The 20,002-nt window shown below is 41.7% G+C and overlaps 1 protein-coding gene across 2 annotated transcripts in view; it reads right to left on the reverse strand.

Annotated features, from left to right (window-relative positions):
- LOC126412761 (thymidine phosphorylase-like) overlaps positions 1-20,002 on the reverse strand; it is a 406,501-nt gene that overhangs the window by 19,200 nt on the left and 367,299 nt on the right. For both annotated transcript variants that reach the window (XM_050082513.1, XM_050082514.1), the window contains one exon: positions 12,903-13,096. In XM_050082513.1, coding sequence (XP_049938470.1) covers positions 12,903-13,096 — 194 coding nt within the window. The remainder of the gene's footprint in view (positions 1-12,902; positions 13,097-20,002) is intronic.

The following is a 20,002-nucleotide window of genomic DNA, read 5'->3' on the forward strand; positions in this document are numbered from 1 at the left end:
GGGTGGGGGTAGGGGTGTGGGGTGTATTCTGACTTCTCATGGAAATTTGGTCAGTCTACAGAGCCTACTGTGATGTCACTGGGAAGATATCATGGCAAACTGAACTTTGTTGTTTTTCTGTGTCTCCAAGCAATTGTACTGGCATAACACTTCTAACTCCGTAAATGAGGGTCACTGCCCTGTAAGGCAGTGGGAGTTAGTGTGCTCTGTACGCTCATAACGCTTACAAGTGTTATGTGTATGTATTTACTAATAAACAATGTGGAAATCGTATCTCCATGCTATGTCACTATGCCACACTGCCAGTACCCCATTTCCCACTTAGTAACAGTTTCATGTTTGTGTGGTGCTGTGATTTAGTTGTCATTGGTACTTTTCTGGTGAAAACAGAATTGCCAATAAAATAAATAAGAGCAGGCATAACAAAGCTGTCACTCATTGTAACAACATGGCTTATAAAACATGGGATATTATGTTTCATTATTTCTGAAAATATTGAATCTATGCTAGATTCAGGCACATTGGTAACAAATAAGTAAGTGATAAACTGAGGAAATAACTAGTAACTATAAAGTCAAGGTGACGGGCATGTCACATCTTACAAAATGAAACGTAAGACAGTTGGATTACATTTAGCTTAGACTAGATGTACATTTTGATCAAACAGATCCATAGTGAGGAGATCCTCCAAGATGTAGAACATGTCAGAAAACAAGAATAGACAATAAATCTTTACAAAGAAGAACAATTGTTCTAATGCAACTTCCACAGATATAATGTGAAATTGCCATCATGGATGTGGAATAAGTAAAAAATACATTTTTATTTAAAATGTAATGATAAATTTGTCATGAAACACAGAAATGCTCAATACGATGAGATGCAGGTGGTAATTGTTAGGCTATTGTAACCATGCAACATCAAATAGAAAAACCATTTTGTAACATTTAATTACAATGATCACTTTACTGAACTGAATTTGTACAGAAGTCAGGTTGCATGTAATACTCACACTATATGATATTATTAGTATCATAAACACATTACTTCATTCTATTATGAAATTCATCAATGGAGTAGAGGAAATTGGTGAACAATAAATCCTTTAGGGTACTTTTATACTGAACATTAATGGTAGTTAAACTTTTAACCGCTGTTGACAAGTTATAGAAGTTGTATGTTCCTGAATAACATAGCCTATGTCTGTTTGGACCAAGTAAGTAACTTTAAAGCTTTGGGAAGGTTATTCTTCTTTCTCGCATTGAATCCATGAACTGAGCTATCAGTTTTAAAAAGAAATATATTTTCAATAACAAATTTAGCTAAGGGATAAACATATTTGAAAGCAATAGTTAGTATCACTAATTTCTTAAATAAGCCTCTGCAGGATGTTCTCAAGTTCACACCACAAGGAATTCTAACTACATATTTTTGGACTCAAAAAACTTAAGCTTGGTTTGATGAGTTACCCCAAACAATAATCGCTTATTATGCTATGGAATGAAGAATAGTATGCTAGCTGCTTTATGCTTATACTAATCGTATCTGACAAACATCGCATTGCAAGGCACTTCAGCAGTCCCATAATATGCTTCTCCCAGTTGAATTTAAATCAGGCTGTAATCAAAAAGATTTAACATTTGGACTTCTTCTATCTGATTGTCATTGTATTTTAGGCATATACTGGTAGCAAACCTCCTACAAGTTCCAAACTGCATATTGTATGTTTTTTGCAAAGTTTAGTGACAAAGAACTGGCTAGAAACAAATTATTAATGTCCATGAAAATTGCATTAATCAATCTTTCTAGGATTATACTTGATTTGCTGTTTGCTGGAATGTCTGTATCACCTGCAAAGAAAACAGATTTGGCATCTGGTAATGTTGAGGTGGAATGTCATTGGTGCAAACCAGAAAAAGTAGTTAGATGATGACTGATAGCTCAAAACATGCCTCTTTCCTATTGACATCCTTTGTTTCCTGTCAGACATATAGCATTTGAACCATTCTGCATCAAATGATAATTAAATCAAGACCCTACGCTGTCGACAGGTGTTGATATACGTCAACGGGGACAGATGAAAATGTGTGCCTTGACCAGGACTCGAATTTTGGATCTCCTGCTTACATGAGAGACGCTCTATTCATCCAAGCCACCGAGGGCACAGAGGATAATGTGACTGCAGGGACTTATCCTTTGCATGCTCCCTGTGAGACCCACATTCCCCACTTAATGTCCACACACTAGATTTGTAGTGCCCCTGCCCATTACACTCATTACTCGCGCCAGACAATCTTAATGAGTCCCATAAGAGTTCGGGCAATACGTGTGCATCCGCACAGAAGAAGGAGGTCAATGGCCAGTTAGCCTTAACTATATGAAGATGGTATCTGTTCTTTTGGACATGTCCGAATGAACAGATACTATCTTCATATATTCTGCATAATTTCCTATTACACTATAATATTCTAATTTAGCTGAATGACAAATGCTGAGTATAATGCTCATCAAAACATAACTTTCAACTGTATTTTTGTCCTTTGCTGTCTGTTGTTGGTTTTCTGATTACCTTTTGCAGTACATTTAGTGTGTGTTATATCATGTGTTTGCCTCTACCTTGAATTTTCAATAGTCATTCTATAGGTCTAATTGTTTTTTACATACTGAAGTCAAAGATTGAAGATTGAGGATTTGGGCCTTTATGTAAGCATTTAACTAAAGATGATCAGATACTGGGTGGGACATGATATGGTGTGGATAGGGGCAGGGCCTACTACATTTGTGATGACTAGAGTTAGATACCTTTCCTAAGTGGTGACATCAATATGATCATGGAGTAGCTGTTCTGGTCTAGATGGAGGCTGGAAATTGGGCTGATGATTGCTGGCTGGGTGCACACTATGCTGGTGCCATTGGGGTCTGTTAGGAGATGGACCTGTGCTGGGCATGGTATTCACCTCAACACATTTGGGAAAGGGAGGTTGATGGAGATGATTAGCGATAGTATAATGGGTGAGTGGTGGAGCACATATGGTCAAAAAGCTGTTGTCATGGGTAGGAGAACTAGGTATTTTTGAGGATAAGCCATGGCAACAGGCTATTCTCTCTTAAGAGTATCTCAACCAGCTAAGAGACTTCTGCACCATGCATGTGGGAAATAGACTGTACCACACTCGAATGCACAAGCACCATGGAAATTTGCTCAGAATTATCATTCATCAAAATGCGCAGTCCAGTAAGCTGAACTGTTGTCTTTGAGCAGCATGGCAGTATGCATTACAGAGCACTGTTATAGATGCACTGTAGCATATAGTGCTATCATCACATGCATGTGCAAGTTGTTACTGTAGGTTTACCTTAAAGGGTGGGAGATCATGTATCTTTAAAAGGGGTGGTCTACATTTTAAAGCTAGAGTAGATCTGACCACAATTAGTGTGATAAACATTTTCAATTGGCAGCAATTGAAGTAACAAAGCTAGATGCCTTTAAAAAGTTACTTATTCTGTGTGTTTCCCACTAACCTAGTTGTAATGTGGACACTTGCTTCAATAAATTAACCAAAGTCCTGGGAAGAATCTCAACCCCCAAATCTAACATAATAATATGTGTTGAGGGCGAAATCAGTAATATCTTCCCAAATATTTTGAGCACTTTTGGCATGGCTCAAATGGTAAATTCTGCTATGAAGATCTCAAAAAGTTTAGGTTCAGTTATAAACCATGTAGTTGTGGACCTGGACAGAGAAAATTGTAAAGTATTACTAAGAGATCTTGGTGTGTTGGATCATTACTCTCAGATAATAAAGCTAAAAACAGGCTTGGTGAAACCCGCAAAACTGCAGGCCTACAAAAGGATTTTCTCAGATCAGATCTGCCGGAGATAGTGAGTGTGTGTGAGGTGAGCCTGCTTGTATGAAAGTGCATGTGTTTTCTTTTCTGAATAGGGCTTTGGCCAAAAGCTAAATGTGTTACAGTCTTTTCACTGTTCCTGTCTGCAACTCAGTGTGCCATCTTCATGGTCAGTAGCAATCTATCCTTTTTCTCTTGTTGATACTTTTTCTAGGTTATTTGTTATTTGTTATTTATTGAGCATCCATTTTATCATATACAATGATATAGGAGTTGTCATGTTACATTATATGAGTTTGTAATTATACAGCAAATTAATAACATAGGCTTACGGTGGTAAAACATATATAAATATATATCTCGTGCAGTGTATAGTAGAGAATAACAAAACAAACAATAATTAATTATTTATAGTGCATACTATTTTCATACATTTGTTTTTCAGATATGACTTATCATTATCATTGACCACTATAGTAGATAATAACAGAACAAACAACAATTAATTAATTATAGTGTGTACAGGCAGGCTATTTTCATACATTTGTTCAAATATGAATTATCATTATCACTGACCACTATGAATAACAGAACAAACAATAATTAATTAATTATAGAGTGTACAGGCAGACTATTTTCATACATTTGTTCAAATATGAATTATCATTATCACTGACCACTATGTCACTATGTTCTGAAAATCCATGTACTCTGTAACACTGTAAAAACATTCTCTTAATAACATTTTTTAAGTTCATTTTTAAAAATGTAAAACTTTTCTATCTTTTTGATGCTTAAGGCAAGAGCACTAAAAAGGATTTCGGGGTGATATAGTGCACTTTTGTGATATTGGGCTGTTTTGTGTGTTTCTCTGTGGAAATCATTCCTGTGTCTTGTTGGGTAGTCATGGCACTCACTATTTCAAGAAGCAAATGGAGGGTGAGATTTGAAAAAGCAGATACTTTCGTAAATATATAAAGATGGAAGCGACATTATTTGAAATTCTTTGAAAATTTCCCTGCAGGGCTCTCTTTGTGCAGCCCCTTTCATTATTCTTAATGCTCATTTTTTAGTAATAATTGACCAGTTTGCCAGACTTGAATTACCCCAAAATAAGACACCATACCGCAAGAGATTATGCATAAGAGCATAATAAGCACATATTACTGTTTTTTCACTGCAGCAGTTTTTCAGCATTCTGAGGATATAACAGCATTTACTTAGCTTTTTATTGAGTATTTCAATATGTTTATCCCACTTTAGATGATCGTCTAACCAGATACCTAAAAATTTTGTGTTTGAAGTTTGTAAAATCTTCTGTTCACCAAGTTTCAAAACTATATTGGACTTTACTTTATTCAATATGTGGCTGAAATTCATCCATACTGTTTTTTCTCATTTACAAATAAACAGTTATCTCGAAACCATTTTCCTGCTTCTTCTTTTGTTATTTCTACTTTTTGTTGAAAGACAGTCTCATTTTGAGCTTTAAAAGACTTGTATCATCCACATACAATACAACATTAGCTAGGTATTGACAAATCAAACCTGGGATGAAGTGTATATGGAAAGTAACGTAGATGCAAAGTTCTCTAAGTTTTCCACATTGTATAAATTAATTTTTGAGGTGATATTTTCAGAAGCAGCCATTGCTACCACAGCAGACAAGGAAAATAGATGGATAACTGTGAGTGTTGGAAAATCCTCAGAAATACTTAAGTTTCTCAGTTCTTTTGCTAAAGCATTGCACTAATCCACAGTTCCTAGTGTACTATCACAGTTTTAACTTATACCAGAACAGGAAGCAACAAATCTAAGAGAGGGGTAAAATAACAAAAAGCAAATTTCATAAATGATTATTTCTCTGGTATTGCAGAGAAGTTGTTGCAAAATATTCCAAAAACACATGAAGCACAATAATGACGTTTCCCACAACAGAGCTTGAAGTTATGAAGACAGTGCTACAATTAAGAAATACGAAGTCAGTAGTCCTAGATGAAGTTCAGATCAGTCTCTGTTTGAGAGTGTGCATAGATAGAACAAAAGCCCCACTAACAAACATAACAAATGAATCTTTTAACTCAGTTGTTTCCCAGAGTACCTAAAGCCTCACTAGGGAAAGGTAATGTGGAAAGCATTGAAAACAACTCTATCAGCCTTTCCTTTATCTGGGCTTCAAGCTGCCTAAGCAAGCGACGATTGGCAGGATCACGATAGCGTTGCCAATCCCTCCTCACGTGCCACTTGGCAACTATCAGCTGCCAGATATCAGGGGGCAGGTCCCTGGCACCAGGCTCGGTGGCTAGCCTGGTGCTTGTCTCTCGAGCACAGGTCTGGAGGACGTTTGTGAAATACCCTACTGCTGTGTCCACCTCCCTCTCGTTCCGCATTTGTGGAATGTCCTCCAGGTGTTGTCCTACCAGGGCGGTATATTGTTCCCAGTTAGTTTGATATGTTGTGTTTGCCATCCTCCGGATTGTGTCTTCAACATTGGCACATTCTAGGACAACCGGGTTGTGGTTTGAGTTCAGCTTATAATGGACTGTTGGTGCAGCCCTCCAAGGCAGGCCCCTGCACAAGAAGACATCTAGGATGTCAGGTGCATGGTCGGGGTTGTAGGGGATGTGAGTAGGCTTGTCGGGAGCAATTATTCCCACTTGGGGATTGGTCTCGATAAACCTTCTCAATCTCCAACCTCCAGCATTTGTCGTGTTGCACCCCCAGTCCACATTTTTGAGTTCAAGTCCCCTGCTATTATGACTCTTTCTCCGATTTCGATCGGGTGTTGAAGGTCCTGCACGCCAAAGTTGATATGCGGGGGTTTATATGCCGATACTATTTTAACTATGTCGTTACCGACTTTTAATTCTATGCCAGCCACCTCGACCGTGGCCACATTTGGCATTTCGATCGTGCAGTGACAAATCCTCCGCTTCACAAGGACGGCGACTCCTCCGCCTGAGCGGTCTTGCCTGTTGACCCTGTGCACGGAATAATTTCGCACTTTCAATCGATCGGCCAGCTTTAGATGTGTCTCCTGAATGCAGGCTATATCTATGGCGTGACAATCTAGAAATGATTGTAACTGTGGGAACTTTGAGGATATGCTGTCTGCATTACATATTAATATTTTGAACTCTCTAGTACCGTTACGGTTCATTACAGAAGAGTGTCATAGCTGCTTCAGCAATTACTAGCATTTCTGTGTATCTATCTTTCGCGGCTCGGACTGCCGCTACAGTTTCTTTCACTTTTTGTATTACTGCTCCCAGGTTTATCCCCACAAACAGCTTCCCCAGTTCTCTGAGTTCTCTCAGAAAACTGCCGAGATCGCTGTCCGCGCTTGGCCCCGCCTGTGGCTACTCCTGCGCTGGGACTGCAGTATCATTTGCTGTTGTTTCAGTTGCCTGTTCCGGAACTGGCAGTGGAGGTGAAGCCTGTATTGTGGGTGGGGGAGGTGTAGATGGGACTGGGGGGAGGGTCATCTCCTACACTGTCGCAGGGTGTGCCACGGACGTAGATTGGATGGTGGGAGTGGGCATAGCTGCCCTGTGTGGTCACATACTCGGGAAATCTCTTGCTCACACTTCAAAGTTTGGTTGTTGACGAGCCTGAGCATTTGATGTGGCTGTTGCTGCTAGGGCAGTTTTCTGCTGCCTCTGGTTTTGCACCAATCTTTGGTATACTTCACAGCCGCGATAGTTTGCTGGCTGGGGGCCTTTGCAGTTGGCACACACCTCTCTGTTGCTTGCACAACTTGGTAAGGTGGGGACCTGCACACTTTACGTATCTCAGCTGCAAGTTGCAGTTGCTGCTCGAGTGATTAAATTTTTGACACCTATGGCACTGCCCAGGACCTTCCGGTTTATTATACTGTTCTGCAGTTATTTGGTATCTCAGCAGGTATTGCAGTTTGAACACCTGCTGAGCATCCTCATTGTTTTCTAAAACCGCCAAGAAATATTGCTCTTTCTTGCAGCTGTGACTTTCTTCTGCAGTCGGGGGAGGGAGGGGGAGGGGTTTGAGAATTGGTGAACCGAGTGTACTATGAATCCTTCCTCTATTAATTCACTTTTTACATCCTCTTCTTCAGCATCAATGGGTGCATGCTTTAGTACTACTCTCAGAGCCTGTTTGGGGTTGATAGAATATGTGTGGAACTCTATTTCCTTCCGTTCAAGTTCCGATTTAACCCTCCTATAATCCCCTACATTTTCCACCTGAATTTTCGTTGTCCTATGGCGATATACTGCCATCAATTTCCCCTTTACGGTCGCTTGCAGCTCCTTAAGGAGTAACGGGCTTCCCTTTGTAATTTAGGCGATGATTGGTGGTAATCGCTCTTTTCTTTTGCGCCTAACCATCTGCATTTCGCATCCTCCATCCGCGTCTTCATTCTCTAGGGCTGAGAATGAGTTCACGGTCAGTACATTTACTACAACTTGCTTGTGCTGTTCGCTTTCCCCCTCTTTTTCTGACTCTCTCCTATCATTTTCTGACTCTCTCCTATCATTTTCCGACTCTGTCCTGTCTAAGTCTATGTAGAGTCTACCTGTACCCGAACTGTTGGAACTATCAGAACTATCAGAGCTCTCCTTCTCTTGCACCATTTGCAGACTAGCCTCGTGTGTGTTAGCTGTTTGTGCAGCCCTACTCTGGCTGCGGGTTCTCTGGTGAGAGCTGCAGCGGTCTAATTGTGAGGATTCCCTCAATGACTTGTTGGAGCCATATTAGCAGTCAGTCTAGCAATCAGTCAGTTTGTGGTGTCGCCATGGGCCACTGGATGGTGTTTAGTTCTCACCTCCACAACTAAGTGGCAGGTATCCGCACCTGAGCCAGTTACTATGCCTCTGCAGATGCGGGTAACCGTGCAGCACAATGGGCCCTGGCCTGCTAACTTCCTAATATCCTATATGGGAGCGGGGAGGATGCCCCACGGCGGCAAGAAAAGAAACGCGCCCGGCAAGGGAAGCACCAAGAACGGCACCTCGGTTGTGCAAATCCTGGCCGCAGCCTCCGCACTCGCCCCTCAGTCTGCAAGATCCGGGCAGTTGCAGAGGGTGGGCTTACTGGTAGTTGGGAGCTCCAACGTCAGGCGCGTAATGGGGCCCCTTAGGGAAATGGCAGCAAGAGAGGGGAAGAAAACCAATGTGCACTCCGTGTGCATACCGGGGGGAGTCATTCCAGATGTGGAAAGGGTCCTTCCGGATGCCATGAAGGGTACAGGGTGCACCCATCTGCAGGTGGTCGCTCATGTCGGCACCAATGATGTGTGTCGCTATGGATCGGAGGAAATCCTCTCTGGCTTCCGGCGGCTATCTGATTTGGTGAAGACTGCCAGTCTCGCTAGCGGGATAAAAGCAGAGCTCACCATCTGCAGCATCGTTGACAGGACTGACTGCGGACCTTTGGTACAGAGCCGAGTGGAGGGTCTGAATCAGAGGCTGAGACGGTTCTGCGACCGTGTGGGCTGCAGATTCCTCGACTTGCGCCATAGGGTGGTGGGGTTTCGGGTTCCGCTGGATAGGTCAGGAGTCCACTACACGCAACATGCGGCTACACGGGTAGCAGGGGTTGTGTGGCGTGGGCTGGGCGGTTTTTTAGGTGAGATGGCCTTGGGCAAGTACAGAAAGGGCAACAGCCTCAACGGGTGCGGGGCAAAGTCAGGACATGCGGGGACCAAGCAGCAATCGGTATTGTAATTGTCAACTGTCGAAGCTGCGTTGGTAAAGTACCGGAACTTCAAGCGCTGATAGATAGCACCGAAGCTGAAATCGTTATAGGTACAGAAAGCTGGCTTAAGCCAGAGATAAATTCTGCCGAAATTTTTACAAAGGTACAGACGGTGTTTAGAAAGGATAGACTGCATGCAACCGGTGGTGGAGTGTTCGTCGCTGTTAGTAGTAGTTTATCCTGTAGTGAAGTAGAAGTGGATAGTTCCTGTGAATTATTATGGGTGGAGGTTACACTAAACAACCGAACTAGGTTAATAATTGGCTCCTTTTACCGACCTCCCGACTCAGCAGCATTAGTGGCAGAACAACTGAGAGAAAATTTGGAATACATTTCACATAAATTTTCTCAGCATGTTATAGTCTTAGGTGGAGATTTCAATTTACCAGATATAGACTGGGACACTCAGATGTTTAGGACGGGTGGTAGGGACAGAGCATTGAGTGACATTATAGTGAGTGCACTATCCGAAAATTACCTCGAGCAATTAAACAGAGAACCAACTCGTGGAGATAACATCTTGGACCTATTGATAACAAACAGACCCGAACTTTTCGACTCTGTATGTACAGAGCAGGGAATCAGTGATCATAAGGCCGTTGCAGCATCCCTGAATATGGAAGTTAATAGGAATATAAAAAAAGGGAGGAAGGTTTATCTGTTTAGCACGAGTAATAGACGGCAGATTTCAGACTACCTAACAGATCAAAACGAAAATTTCTGTTCCGACACTGACAATGTTGAGTGTTTATGGAAAAAGTTCAAGGCAATCGTAAAATGCGTTTTAGACAGGTACGTGCCGAGTAAAACTGTGAGGGACGGGAAAAACCCACCGTGGTACAACAACAAAGTTAGGAAACTACTGCGAAAGCAAAGAGAGCTCCACTCCAAGTTTAAACGCAGCCAAAACCTCTCAGACAAACAGAAGCTAAACGATGTCAAAGTTAGCGTAAGGAGGGCTATGCGTGAAGCGTTCATTGAATTCGAAAGTGAAATTCTATGTACCGACTTGACAGAAAATCCTAGGAAGTTCTGGTCTTACGTTAAATCAGTAAGTGGCTCGAAACAGCATATCCAGACACTACGGGATGATGATGGCATTGAAACAGAGGATGACACGCGTAAAGCTGAAATACTAAACACCTTTTTCCAAAGCTGTTTCACAGAGGAAGACCGCAGTTCCTTCTCTAAATCCTCGCACAAACGAAAAAATGGCTGACATCGAAATAAGTGTCCAAGGAATAGAAAAGCAACTGGAATCACTCAATAGAGGAAAGTCCACTGGACCTGACGGGATACCAATTCGATTCTACACAGAGTACGCGAAAGAACTTGCCCCCCTTCTAACAGCCGTGTACCGCAAGTCTCTAGAGGAACGGAGGGTTCCAAATGATTGGAAAAGAGCACAGATAGTCCCAGTCTTCAAGAAGGGTCGTCGAGCAGATGCGCAAAACTATAGACCTATATCTCTTACGTCGATCTCTTGTAGAATTTTAGAACATGTTTTTTGCTCGCGTATCATGTCATTTCTGGAAACCCAGAATCTACTATGTAGGAATCAACATGGATTCCGGAAACAGCGATCGTGTGAGACCCAGCTCGCCTTATTTGTTCATGAGACCCAGAAAATATTAGATACAGGCCCCCAGGTAGATGCTATCTTTCTTGACTTCCGGAAGGCGTTCGATACAGTTCCGCACTGTCGCCTGATAAACAAAGTAAGAGCCTACGGAATATCAGACCAGCTGTGTGGCTGGATTGAAGAGTTTTTAGCAAACAGAACACAGCATGTTGTTATCAATGGAGAGACGTCTACAGACGTTAAAGTAACCTCTGGCGTGCCACAGGGGAGTGTTATGGGACCATTGCTTTTCACAATATATATAAATGACGTAGTAGATAGTGTCGGAAGTTCCATGCGGCTTTTCGCGGATGATGCTGTAGTATACAGAGAAGTTGCAGCATTAGAAAATTGTAGCGAAATGCAGGAAGATCTGCAGCGGATAGGCACTTGGTGCAGGGAGTGGCAACTGACCCTTAACATAGACAAATGTAATGTATTGCGAATACATAGAAAGAAGGATCCTTTATTGTATGATTATATGATAGCGGAACAAACACTGGTAGCAGTTACTTCTGTAAAATATCTGGGAGTATGCGTGCGGAACGATTTGAAGTGGAATGATCATATAAAATTAATTGTTGGTAAGGCGGGTACCAGATTGAGATTCATTGGGAGAGTCCTTAGAAAATGTAGTCCATCAACAAAGGAGGTGGCTTACAAAGCACTCGTTCGGCCTATACTTGAGTATTGCTCATCAGTGTGGGATCCGTACCAGATCGGGTTGACGGAGGAGATAGAAAAGATCCAAAGAAGAGCGGCGCGTTTCGTCACAGGGTTATTTGGTAACCGTGATAGCGTTACGGAGATGTTTAACAAACTCAAGTGGCAGACTCTGCAAGAGAGGCGCTCTGCATCGCGGTGTAGCTTGCTCGCCAGGTTTCGAGAGGGTGCGTTTCTGGATGAGGTATCGAATATATTGCTTCCCCCTACTTATACCTCCCGAGGAGATCACGAATGTAAAATTAGAGAGATTAGAGCGCGCACGGAGGCTTTCAGACAGTCGTTCTTCCCGCGAACCATACGCGACTGGAACAGGAAAGGGAGGTAATGACAGTGGCACGTAAAGTGCCCTCCGCCACACACCGTTGGGTGGCTTGCGGAGTATCGATGTAGATGTAGATGTAGATGAACCAGCAAACGGTAATGCTACAATCACAATATGCACATCCGTTAAGTGCAAACACGACAATTTTGCAGGATACACATGACAATTTCACTTTCTAACTCCAACTTGACAAGGCGAGCAGGAAGGGAGAGACCCCAAGGCAGAACTAAAGCTCACGAGCTACACAATGCGTCTGCTCAGTGCGCCAGTCGCTCCACTAATGGTGCGGTGGATGATCTAATACTGAGTTATACACTTTTTAAATAGTTTTTCTTAATACCGCTGGATGTTGCTAGTGTTAACTGTTTTACATGAATTTCTTCTGGAACCATATAACATTTTGGGTCCTTTTACGTTAACAGTTATTTGATGTTTTATTTAATAAATAATTTATAATTTTATAAGGAAACAACTATCTGAGATTGGTAGACATTTGTCTAAGAATAAACTATGCATTAACCTTGGAGTTGACACATGCATGACATATACACATTTCCTTGAAATTTTCAATGAGCTGACCAGTGATCATTCCTCTTGTTTCTCATAATATCATTACATTATTGAAGACTGAACCCCTACTTTCTTACTTACGTTGTCTGCTGCTGGCAGAATAGACTTTGTATTTCCATGACAAAGCTCCTTTGCATCAGATTGTGACACTCCCTGGCAAACTAACATTTTTTCAAAACGGTTGAGGGCTTCTCCATTTTTAAGCACTTGCAAAATCATGTTTTTGCCTTCTTGAAAACTTTTTGATTTTCCACAAGATTCTAATAACAGACCACCTGGAATACCAAAGAAGATAGCATATAAAGGAATAGATATGATATTCTTAGTTTCATGGTGGTTTTAAGTGATGCTTAAAAGTGAGTGGATGTGTTAAACTGCTAGTGTTTTTAAACAGAATGTTATCTTACAGACTATATTTAGTTTTACTTTTTTCTTTTTTTTACTAGATAGGTTCTGTACAACACAAATTTGAAATCTGGACAATGATAACGCTCAAAGATTTATACTTTTTGTTTAGAGCTTTAAATTAGAAGTATAATACTTTTTGCTTTTCTCCATCCATAAAATGCCGTGAAAGTGATTATTTTTCAATACTTCCAATTACTGTCACAATCAAATATTTCTGTTCACTGAGTATAAAATGACCTAGCAGTCCATTCCTGTTTTATATTCTGTCAACTACCATTTTTTGTTACCAAAATTGAGAAGTAATTTCTGCAATCAACAATCTGAGTAAATTAGCATTATCTGTAACTCATTGTTAGTGTAGTTGACAGAACCACCCTGTAAAAGCTATTTCTGCTTGTTAATGCACGTCTTGAAACAGTGAAAAGTCTGGGATCAATATCCACTGGTTATGAAAAGGATAGATTACTACTCACCATAAAAATGACATACTGAGTTGCAGACAGACACAATGAAAAAACTGTTTACACATTGCTCTTTTGGACAAACCCTTTAACAGAAAATAAAAAGAAAACATGCACTCATTCACAGAAGCAGGCACACCTTACATGCACACATGACCACTATCTCTGGCTAATAAGGCCAGACAGCAATGCTTGTATTGAAAGAAACCACAGGAAAGTTGTATGGCTGCAGCGTACTGGTGGGGGAAGAGAAGAATGCTGTCTGATGGAGCATGCAGGAACTAGTAGGTGGGAGGATAAGGCTGCCAGATGCTGCATTGGAGAATTGAGGAATTTGGAGGTGGGGGGGGGGGGGGGGAGGGGGGGGGGGGAAGAATGGAAAAGGAGAGGAGTAGAGAGAGGAAAAGACTAACAGGTGAATTGCCAGTGACCAGGCGCCAGACCCTTCCTATTCCAGCCACAGGTTCATCCTATTCCATTGAAGGCTGGGCCACTTGTGAATGCAGCCATGTCATATACAAACTCAGCTGCAATCATCACACAGCTTTTTGTCTTTGTGTGTCTTATCAACCAGCCGTCCATCAGGATGAATGGCCACTGTCAAACTGTGGCCAAGACTAAAGTGGACTACCTGTGGCACAACATCCAGCTGAATATAACAGACTTCATTTCAATTGCTGCTACACAGCCTAGGCCATCTGAACCCTCCCCTCTGCCACCAGCTTTTCTGAACTGCGCAGATGGCTGTTATCCTTACAGCGATTTCTCTGCTCCCAAAATTATCACAGACTCAACCTCCAAAAACCTACTGTCCCCAAACCCTTCACCCAACAGTTCAACACCTCTGTACTACCCACCGCTTCCCATTTCACATCCTCTCATGCACATTGTTCGCTACTCTCTGCCAATGTACCCACCAGTCTTCTACCCTCTCTGCTTACCCCATTTCATGCTCCCCAATCCTCCCTCCCCTCCCCCACAACCTCCTGAAGCTGCACTTGGCAGCCTTGTGCTGCTCCCCGCTAGCTCATGCATGCTCACCTGGTAGAGCTCTTCTCTCCCCCAGCCATACCCTGCCTTTCCTGCCCCTTCCCTCCTCCACTCCAGATTGTTGCTTCCGTTCAACACAGCAGCTGCTGTCTGGGCAAACACAAATGATACTTTTATCCAGACATGATACTTACACTTAAGTACCTGCAACTTGTGATGGGTCCCAGGACATTAAACATATTGGGACATGGTTCTTAATAGTGTGTGTAATCACAGCAAAGCATGATCTGCAACGTGCTCCCATGCTGGCCACAAGGTTGGTACAGTTAACAACTGCTGGAATGGTGTTAGGTGTATGTGAATGTTCTGCAACATGCCCCCCACCCCCCACCCCCTGCCCCACACCCCCCACCCTCATCCCTCCTCCCCCAGCACAACCCACATGACAGGATTTAAGTAAGGGAAATGAGCAGGCCACTTCATTTACTGACCATCTTCTCATTCCATGAGCTCTATCATGTGTGCTGTTCGATGAAGTCATGCACTGTCATCCACAAAAAAGGAAGTCAGTGCCAAATACACTCATAAAAATACATACGTAGAGAAGGAGTACAGTGCCACAATAATTTGACTGGTGAGTGAGTGGTGTTCAAAGATATGGAGGTCAGTACACCCAAGCAGCATTATGCCTTCCCATGCCACATAACTCCTGCACCACCAAAATGATCATGTTTGACAGTGCTGGATGTACCCTCATATGGCAAGATCCAGGAACACAAACACACACAGGAACATTGTCAAATGTGATATGTTGATCAGGAGGAAGATTGATGCTATGCTGGTACATACCACTTATAGGAAGCCAGCTCACACTGATTTGTATCTTTAGACTGATACTTGTCATCCCAGCATGAAGGGGTGCTTAATATTTTGGTGTACATAGTTCATGTCATCTCACATGCTGAAATTTCATCAGCTGAGTTAGTTCACCTGAAAGTCCTCTTCCACTTGAATGGTTATAGAAAAAGGAGACCGCACACGTATTGTGCTACTGACCAAACATGAATAGGGTAAGTAATGAAAATAATTAGGCGACACCTAAGTCTACAGCCTTTTTGCTTTATGCATTTCCAACAGAATTTGTCACATTCTGAGGAAACGTGGTGTGATGCATTCTTTGATCACTATTTAAGATAAGGGCCCTTTTAGAGTCTGCAAAGAATGATCTTGGTTTGCATAAAGTGGGTGCCTATTGTCGCCTTGCAGTTGCAGCTTGTCGTCAATTGGTCAGGCTACAAGGAGTATACTGAGCGTAAGTGTCAACTGGTTACAATAGTCAAGCATATCTGCTGTTGCAGAATATCACCTTGTCACCAGTCATACTGTGGAATTCAATAACATAGAGATTCGGTGTACACTTCTGTCTGTGGTGATAGTGTTATTAAGGGAGCATTTGAGATTAAATTAGCAACTGACCTCATAAATAGTGATGGAGATTTCTGCTTAAATTGTGCTTGGAATCTTGCTCTCTCTCCCTTGTCAAACAACAGCATGACAGAAATAATTATATCTGATCACCCATTGGTAACTAATATTTGTAAAATTAATTAATATTTGTAATATTGGTAATTAATATTTACTACCAATAATTTCTGAAGATTGTCATCTTTGGTTGAATCGTGACACCAGTGTTTACAGTGTATGTTTTGTCTTTCTAGATTTGCCCCACATACTGAGATTTTAAAATTTTCTTGCACAGCGCTATCTCACTGTACATGTGCCTTGAAAATGACAGGGTGTAAGCTCATCAAAACAATGGTGGATATCAAATATGTCACCTGGGTGCATAACCATAAGTTGTCTGAACAGTTACCACAAGTGTTGCACCAAAAAATTCAATCTCACTGTCACTCCTTAGCTAAGATTTTTTCCTCTGTGCAAGTACAAAGATTTTGTTACAAAAATTGAAATGTGCTCTAGCACTCCACCTGTATGGAGCAGGAGAAAATACTTTGATGCTAAATGTGAAGGAAAGGTAGAAACTTTAAGTAAAGATAAATACAGCAAACATTGATGTACACGTATCTTCTAACTAAACATCATAAATTTTGATCAGCTACTGGGAGGTTAAGAGAGAAATATGATTGTTCATTAACACAGTGACGGCACACATGCACTTGAGTGGAAACATGTGTGAACATGTCAGAAGCACTTGGGAACTGACTGGGCAGCATGAGTAAAAAATCTGCAGCAAAGTGGGAAAGGCATGGCACCCAAGGAAAGGTTGTATGTTGTATGTTGATGCATCTGCAGCATCCAAAAGGTTATGCAAATGAAATGGATGCTGCATGTCTGGGTTGTAGGCCTATAGTAGGATGTTTTGCTAAGGGAAAATTGTAAGGCCGCTTGAGTTTTTCTGCTGCTATTTCTCAAATTATAAAAATTCTGTAGGTTTAATTCCTGTCAAGCAATGCCACAGTGACATGTTAATGCAAGCCACTGAACACAAACTGATAACACATGCACAAGCTTCACTTTGAAAACTGAGGACACAGTAAAGGAAGCCAATAAATTCCTGTAAAACAATCCCAATTAATAAATTTTAATTAAATGCAAGAAATTATAAACAGACCCAAAAAATTTCAGAACTGAGTTTTCTCTGTACACCAAAATTAATGCCATTTGAAGTGTACAGAAATGTTTGAGAATTCTGTTTGTGTTCTCTCTGCAATACATCCTACATTCCTGTAACACAATTAGTCTCAACCTTCACAAGTCCCTGACCTTCACCCACACAGCCCCTTCCTTGATTACACTTCCAGCACTCCCATAGTATTCTATTCCTCCAACACACCAACCAGTCTTTTTACCCCTCTTCTACTTCTCTCCTTTACCACTCCTCCCTTCCCCCCTCCTCCCACTGCAAACCACCCAACTGTACCTAGCAGCCCTACCTTGTCCCCACCATGCCCTGGCATGCTCCCACAAGCAGAACTACACCTCCCCTCACCCCTGCACTGATGTCCCTTCCAACACCAGCCTCCCCCTTACCATCCACACTAGCACAATCCTTTTCCCATTAACTGTACTTTCAGTCCACGGCAGCCAAAGACAGTGGTAATGTGTGTGTGAGTTGTGCTTGTGTGAATATGTATGAGTTTTATACTTTCGAAGAAGGCCTTTTGGCTGAAAGCTAAAGTGTATAGCAGTCTTTTTGTTGTCCCTGTCTGTTACTCAGCATCTTACCTATATGGTGAGTAGCAATCTATCCTCTTCATAATAGCTTTGAAGACCACATAATCCTATATTTGACATGTACCACACAAAATGCACAGAGTATACTGAAAATTGTCATAACCACCATGTTGTGCATGCAGTGGTAGTACTGCTATCACATACAATGATCTCCTAGAGTCTGTGTGGATTTCATATTATCTGCAGGAACTGAATGTAGATCTTGAGTTGCGGAACTTCTCCAGTTTATTTTATTTATCTGTCCATGAGACTTCATTGATACACATAATGTACATAAGATGTCAGACATTTTATGCGAGTGCAGGTTTTCTCTGCGAATTTCATATATGAAGTCTTCACGGGTTGTCAGTCGAGTAGCATCGTCATCTCATAGCAATGTTTCGATGGAATGTGTCTCCATCATCTTCAGGCGAAGTGTCGGGACATTGTCGGTCGCGGGCTTATATCTCTGCTGGACTGCTCTCCGCTTCCCGCAGCCGGCCATTCACATGCCCGCAGAATATCGTCCGATGCGCCTGGATCGGCTGGTGGTGGTTGGGGTGGGGGGGGGGGGGGGGGGACGCGTGCACGGGGTTTGAGTCCCGGCGACCGTCTCTGTCTGGTCCGTCCATGGCCCTTGGTGGAACGGAATGTTCTTCTCTGATTTTCCTGATTGCAGGCTCCCAGCCTGTATCAAAATACTCCATTTTGGCAGAGGTTAGTTATAGAATGATGTACATTGAGATCCATTTTTTGCCTTGTGTTGTGAGTGTATACATCTTTCAGTTTTGAGGAAGAGTGCAGGATTTTCAGTCACATACTGCTGTAGGAATACTATGCTTTCGTATATATGGAGGCAGAGAAGTGGGAGGATTTACAGTTTCCTGAAGAGTGACTTGTGAGATTTTCTGTGTTTGGCACCTTCTATGATTCTTACGATTCTTTTTTTTTTTTGCATTGTAAATAGCTTGATGTGCTACAAGAAGCTCCCCACAATATGACTCCATACTTCAACATTGGTTAGGCACTTGCATAGCACATACATTTTAGGCAGTTTTTACTACAGCAGCTTTCAACAATCCTCATCACATAGCAGGATGTGTTCAACTTTTTTCTGGTAATGCCAATACAAGTTCCCCACCTGACATTATCCTGCAGCAACAGCCTGAGAAACTTTGTCAGGTCAACTCTATTTACAGCATTCTCTGTCAATTGGGTATTTACAGTTTTGTTTGACATTATGGAAGTTGATTGCTACATTTTTTCCTTCATTTATGATTAACTTGTTGTATGTGAACCATTCTGCTATGCTATCAATTACCTTTGTTATGTTTTCTTGTAGTAGGTTTCCTGATTTTACAGCAATGAGAAAGCTTGTGTTGTCAGCAAACTGGTAAGCATTTTAACACTGCATGTTTGTTTGCAGGTCATTTACATATTGGAGGAACAGCACTGGTCCCAGTACTGATCCTTGCGGAACACCATATTTCGTGTCTTGGTAATCTGAGTATTGGTTTGTGATTTTGTTGCAGTCAGTGTCTTGTATTCCACTGTTTGTTTCCATTTGGAGAGGTATGACCTGACCTAGTCATTATGTGTGCCTCTAATGCCTACTGGATTTAATTTTGTGCGAGTGCTTCATGATCTAGTAATATCAAATGCTTTTGACAAGTCAAGGCGTACACCAGTGATACAATCACCACTGTCCACTTTCTGCTAAATTTCACTTAGGAATTCATAGACAGCACTGTTGGTTGAGTGGTTCTTCCTAAACCCGAATTGTGCTGTGGATAGGATTTGATATTTTTCCACAAAGGCTGTAAGTATTTTGTGGGAGACTTTCTCCAGAATTTTTGACAAGCCAGACAATTTGGCAATTGGCCTGTAGTTGCTAATTTCTTATGTGTTTCCTCTTTTGTAGATTGGTTTCAATTTTGCAATTTTTAGACAAGATGCCAGTGAACTATTGCATAAATATGTTAGCAGTTTTACAATGTGTTCACTACATCTTTTTATTATTTTATTAGTTCTAAACCTCAATACGTCATTCATACCCTGGGTCACCAAGATACTTTTAACCTTTCCTAT

This window comes from Schistocerca serialis, chromosome 7, assembly GCF_023864345.2.
Source record: "Schistocerca serialis cubense isolate TAMUIC-IGC-003099 chromosome 7, iqSchSeri2.2, whole genome shotgun sequence".
NCBI lineage: Eukaryota > Metazoa > Arthropoda > Insecta > Orthoptera > Acrididae > Schistocerca > Schistocerca serialis.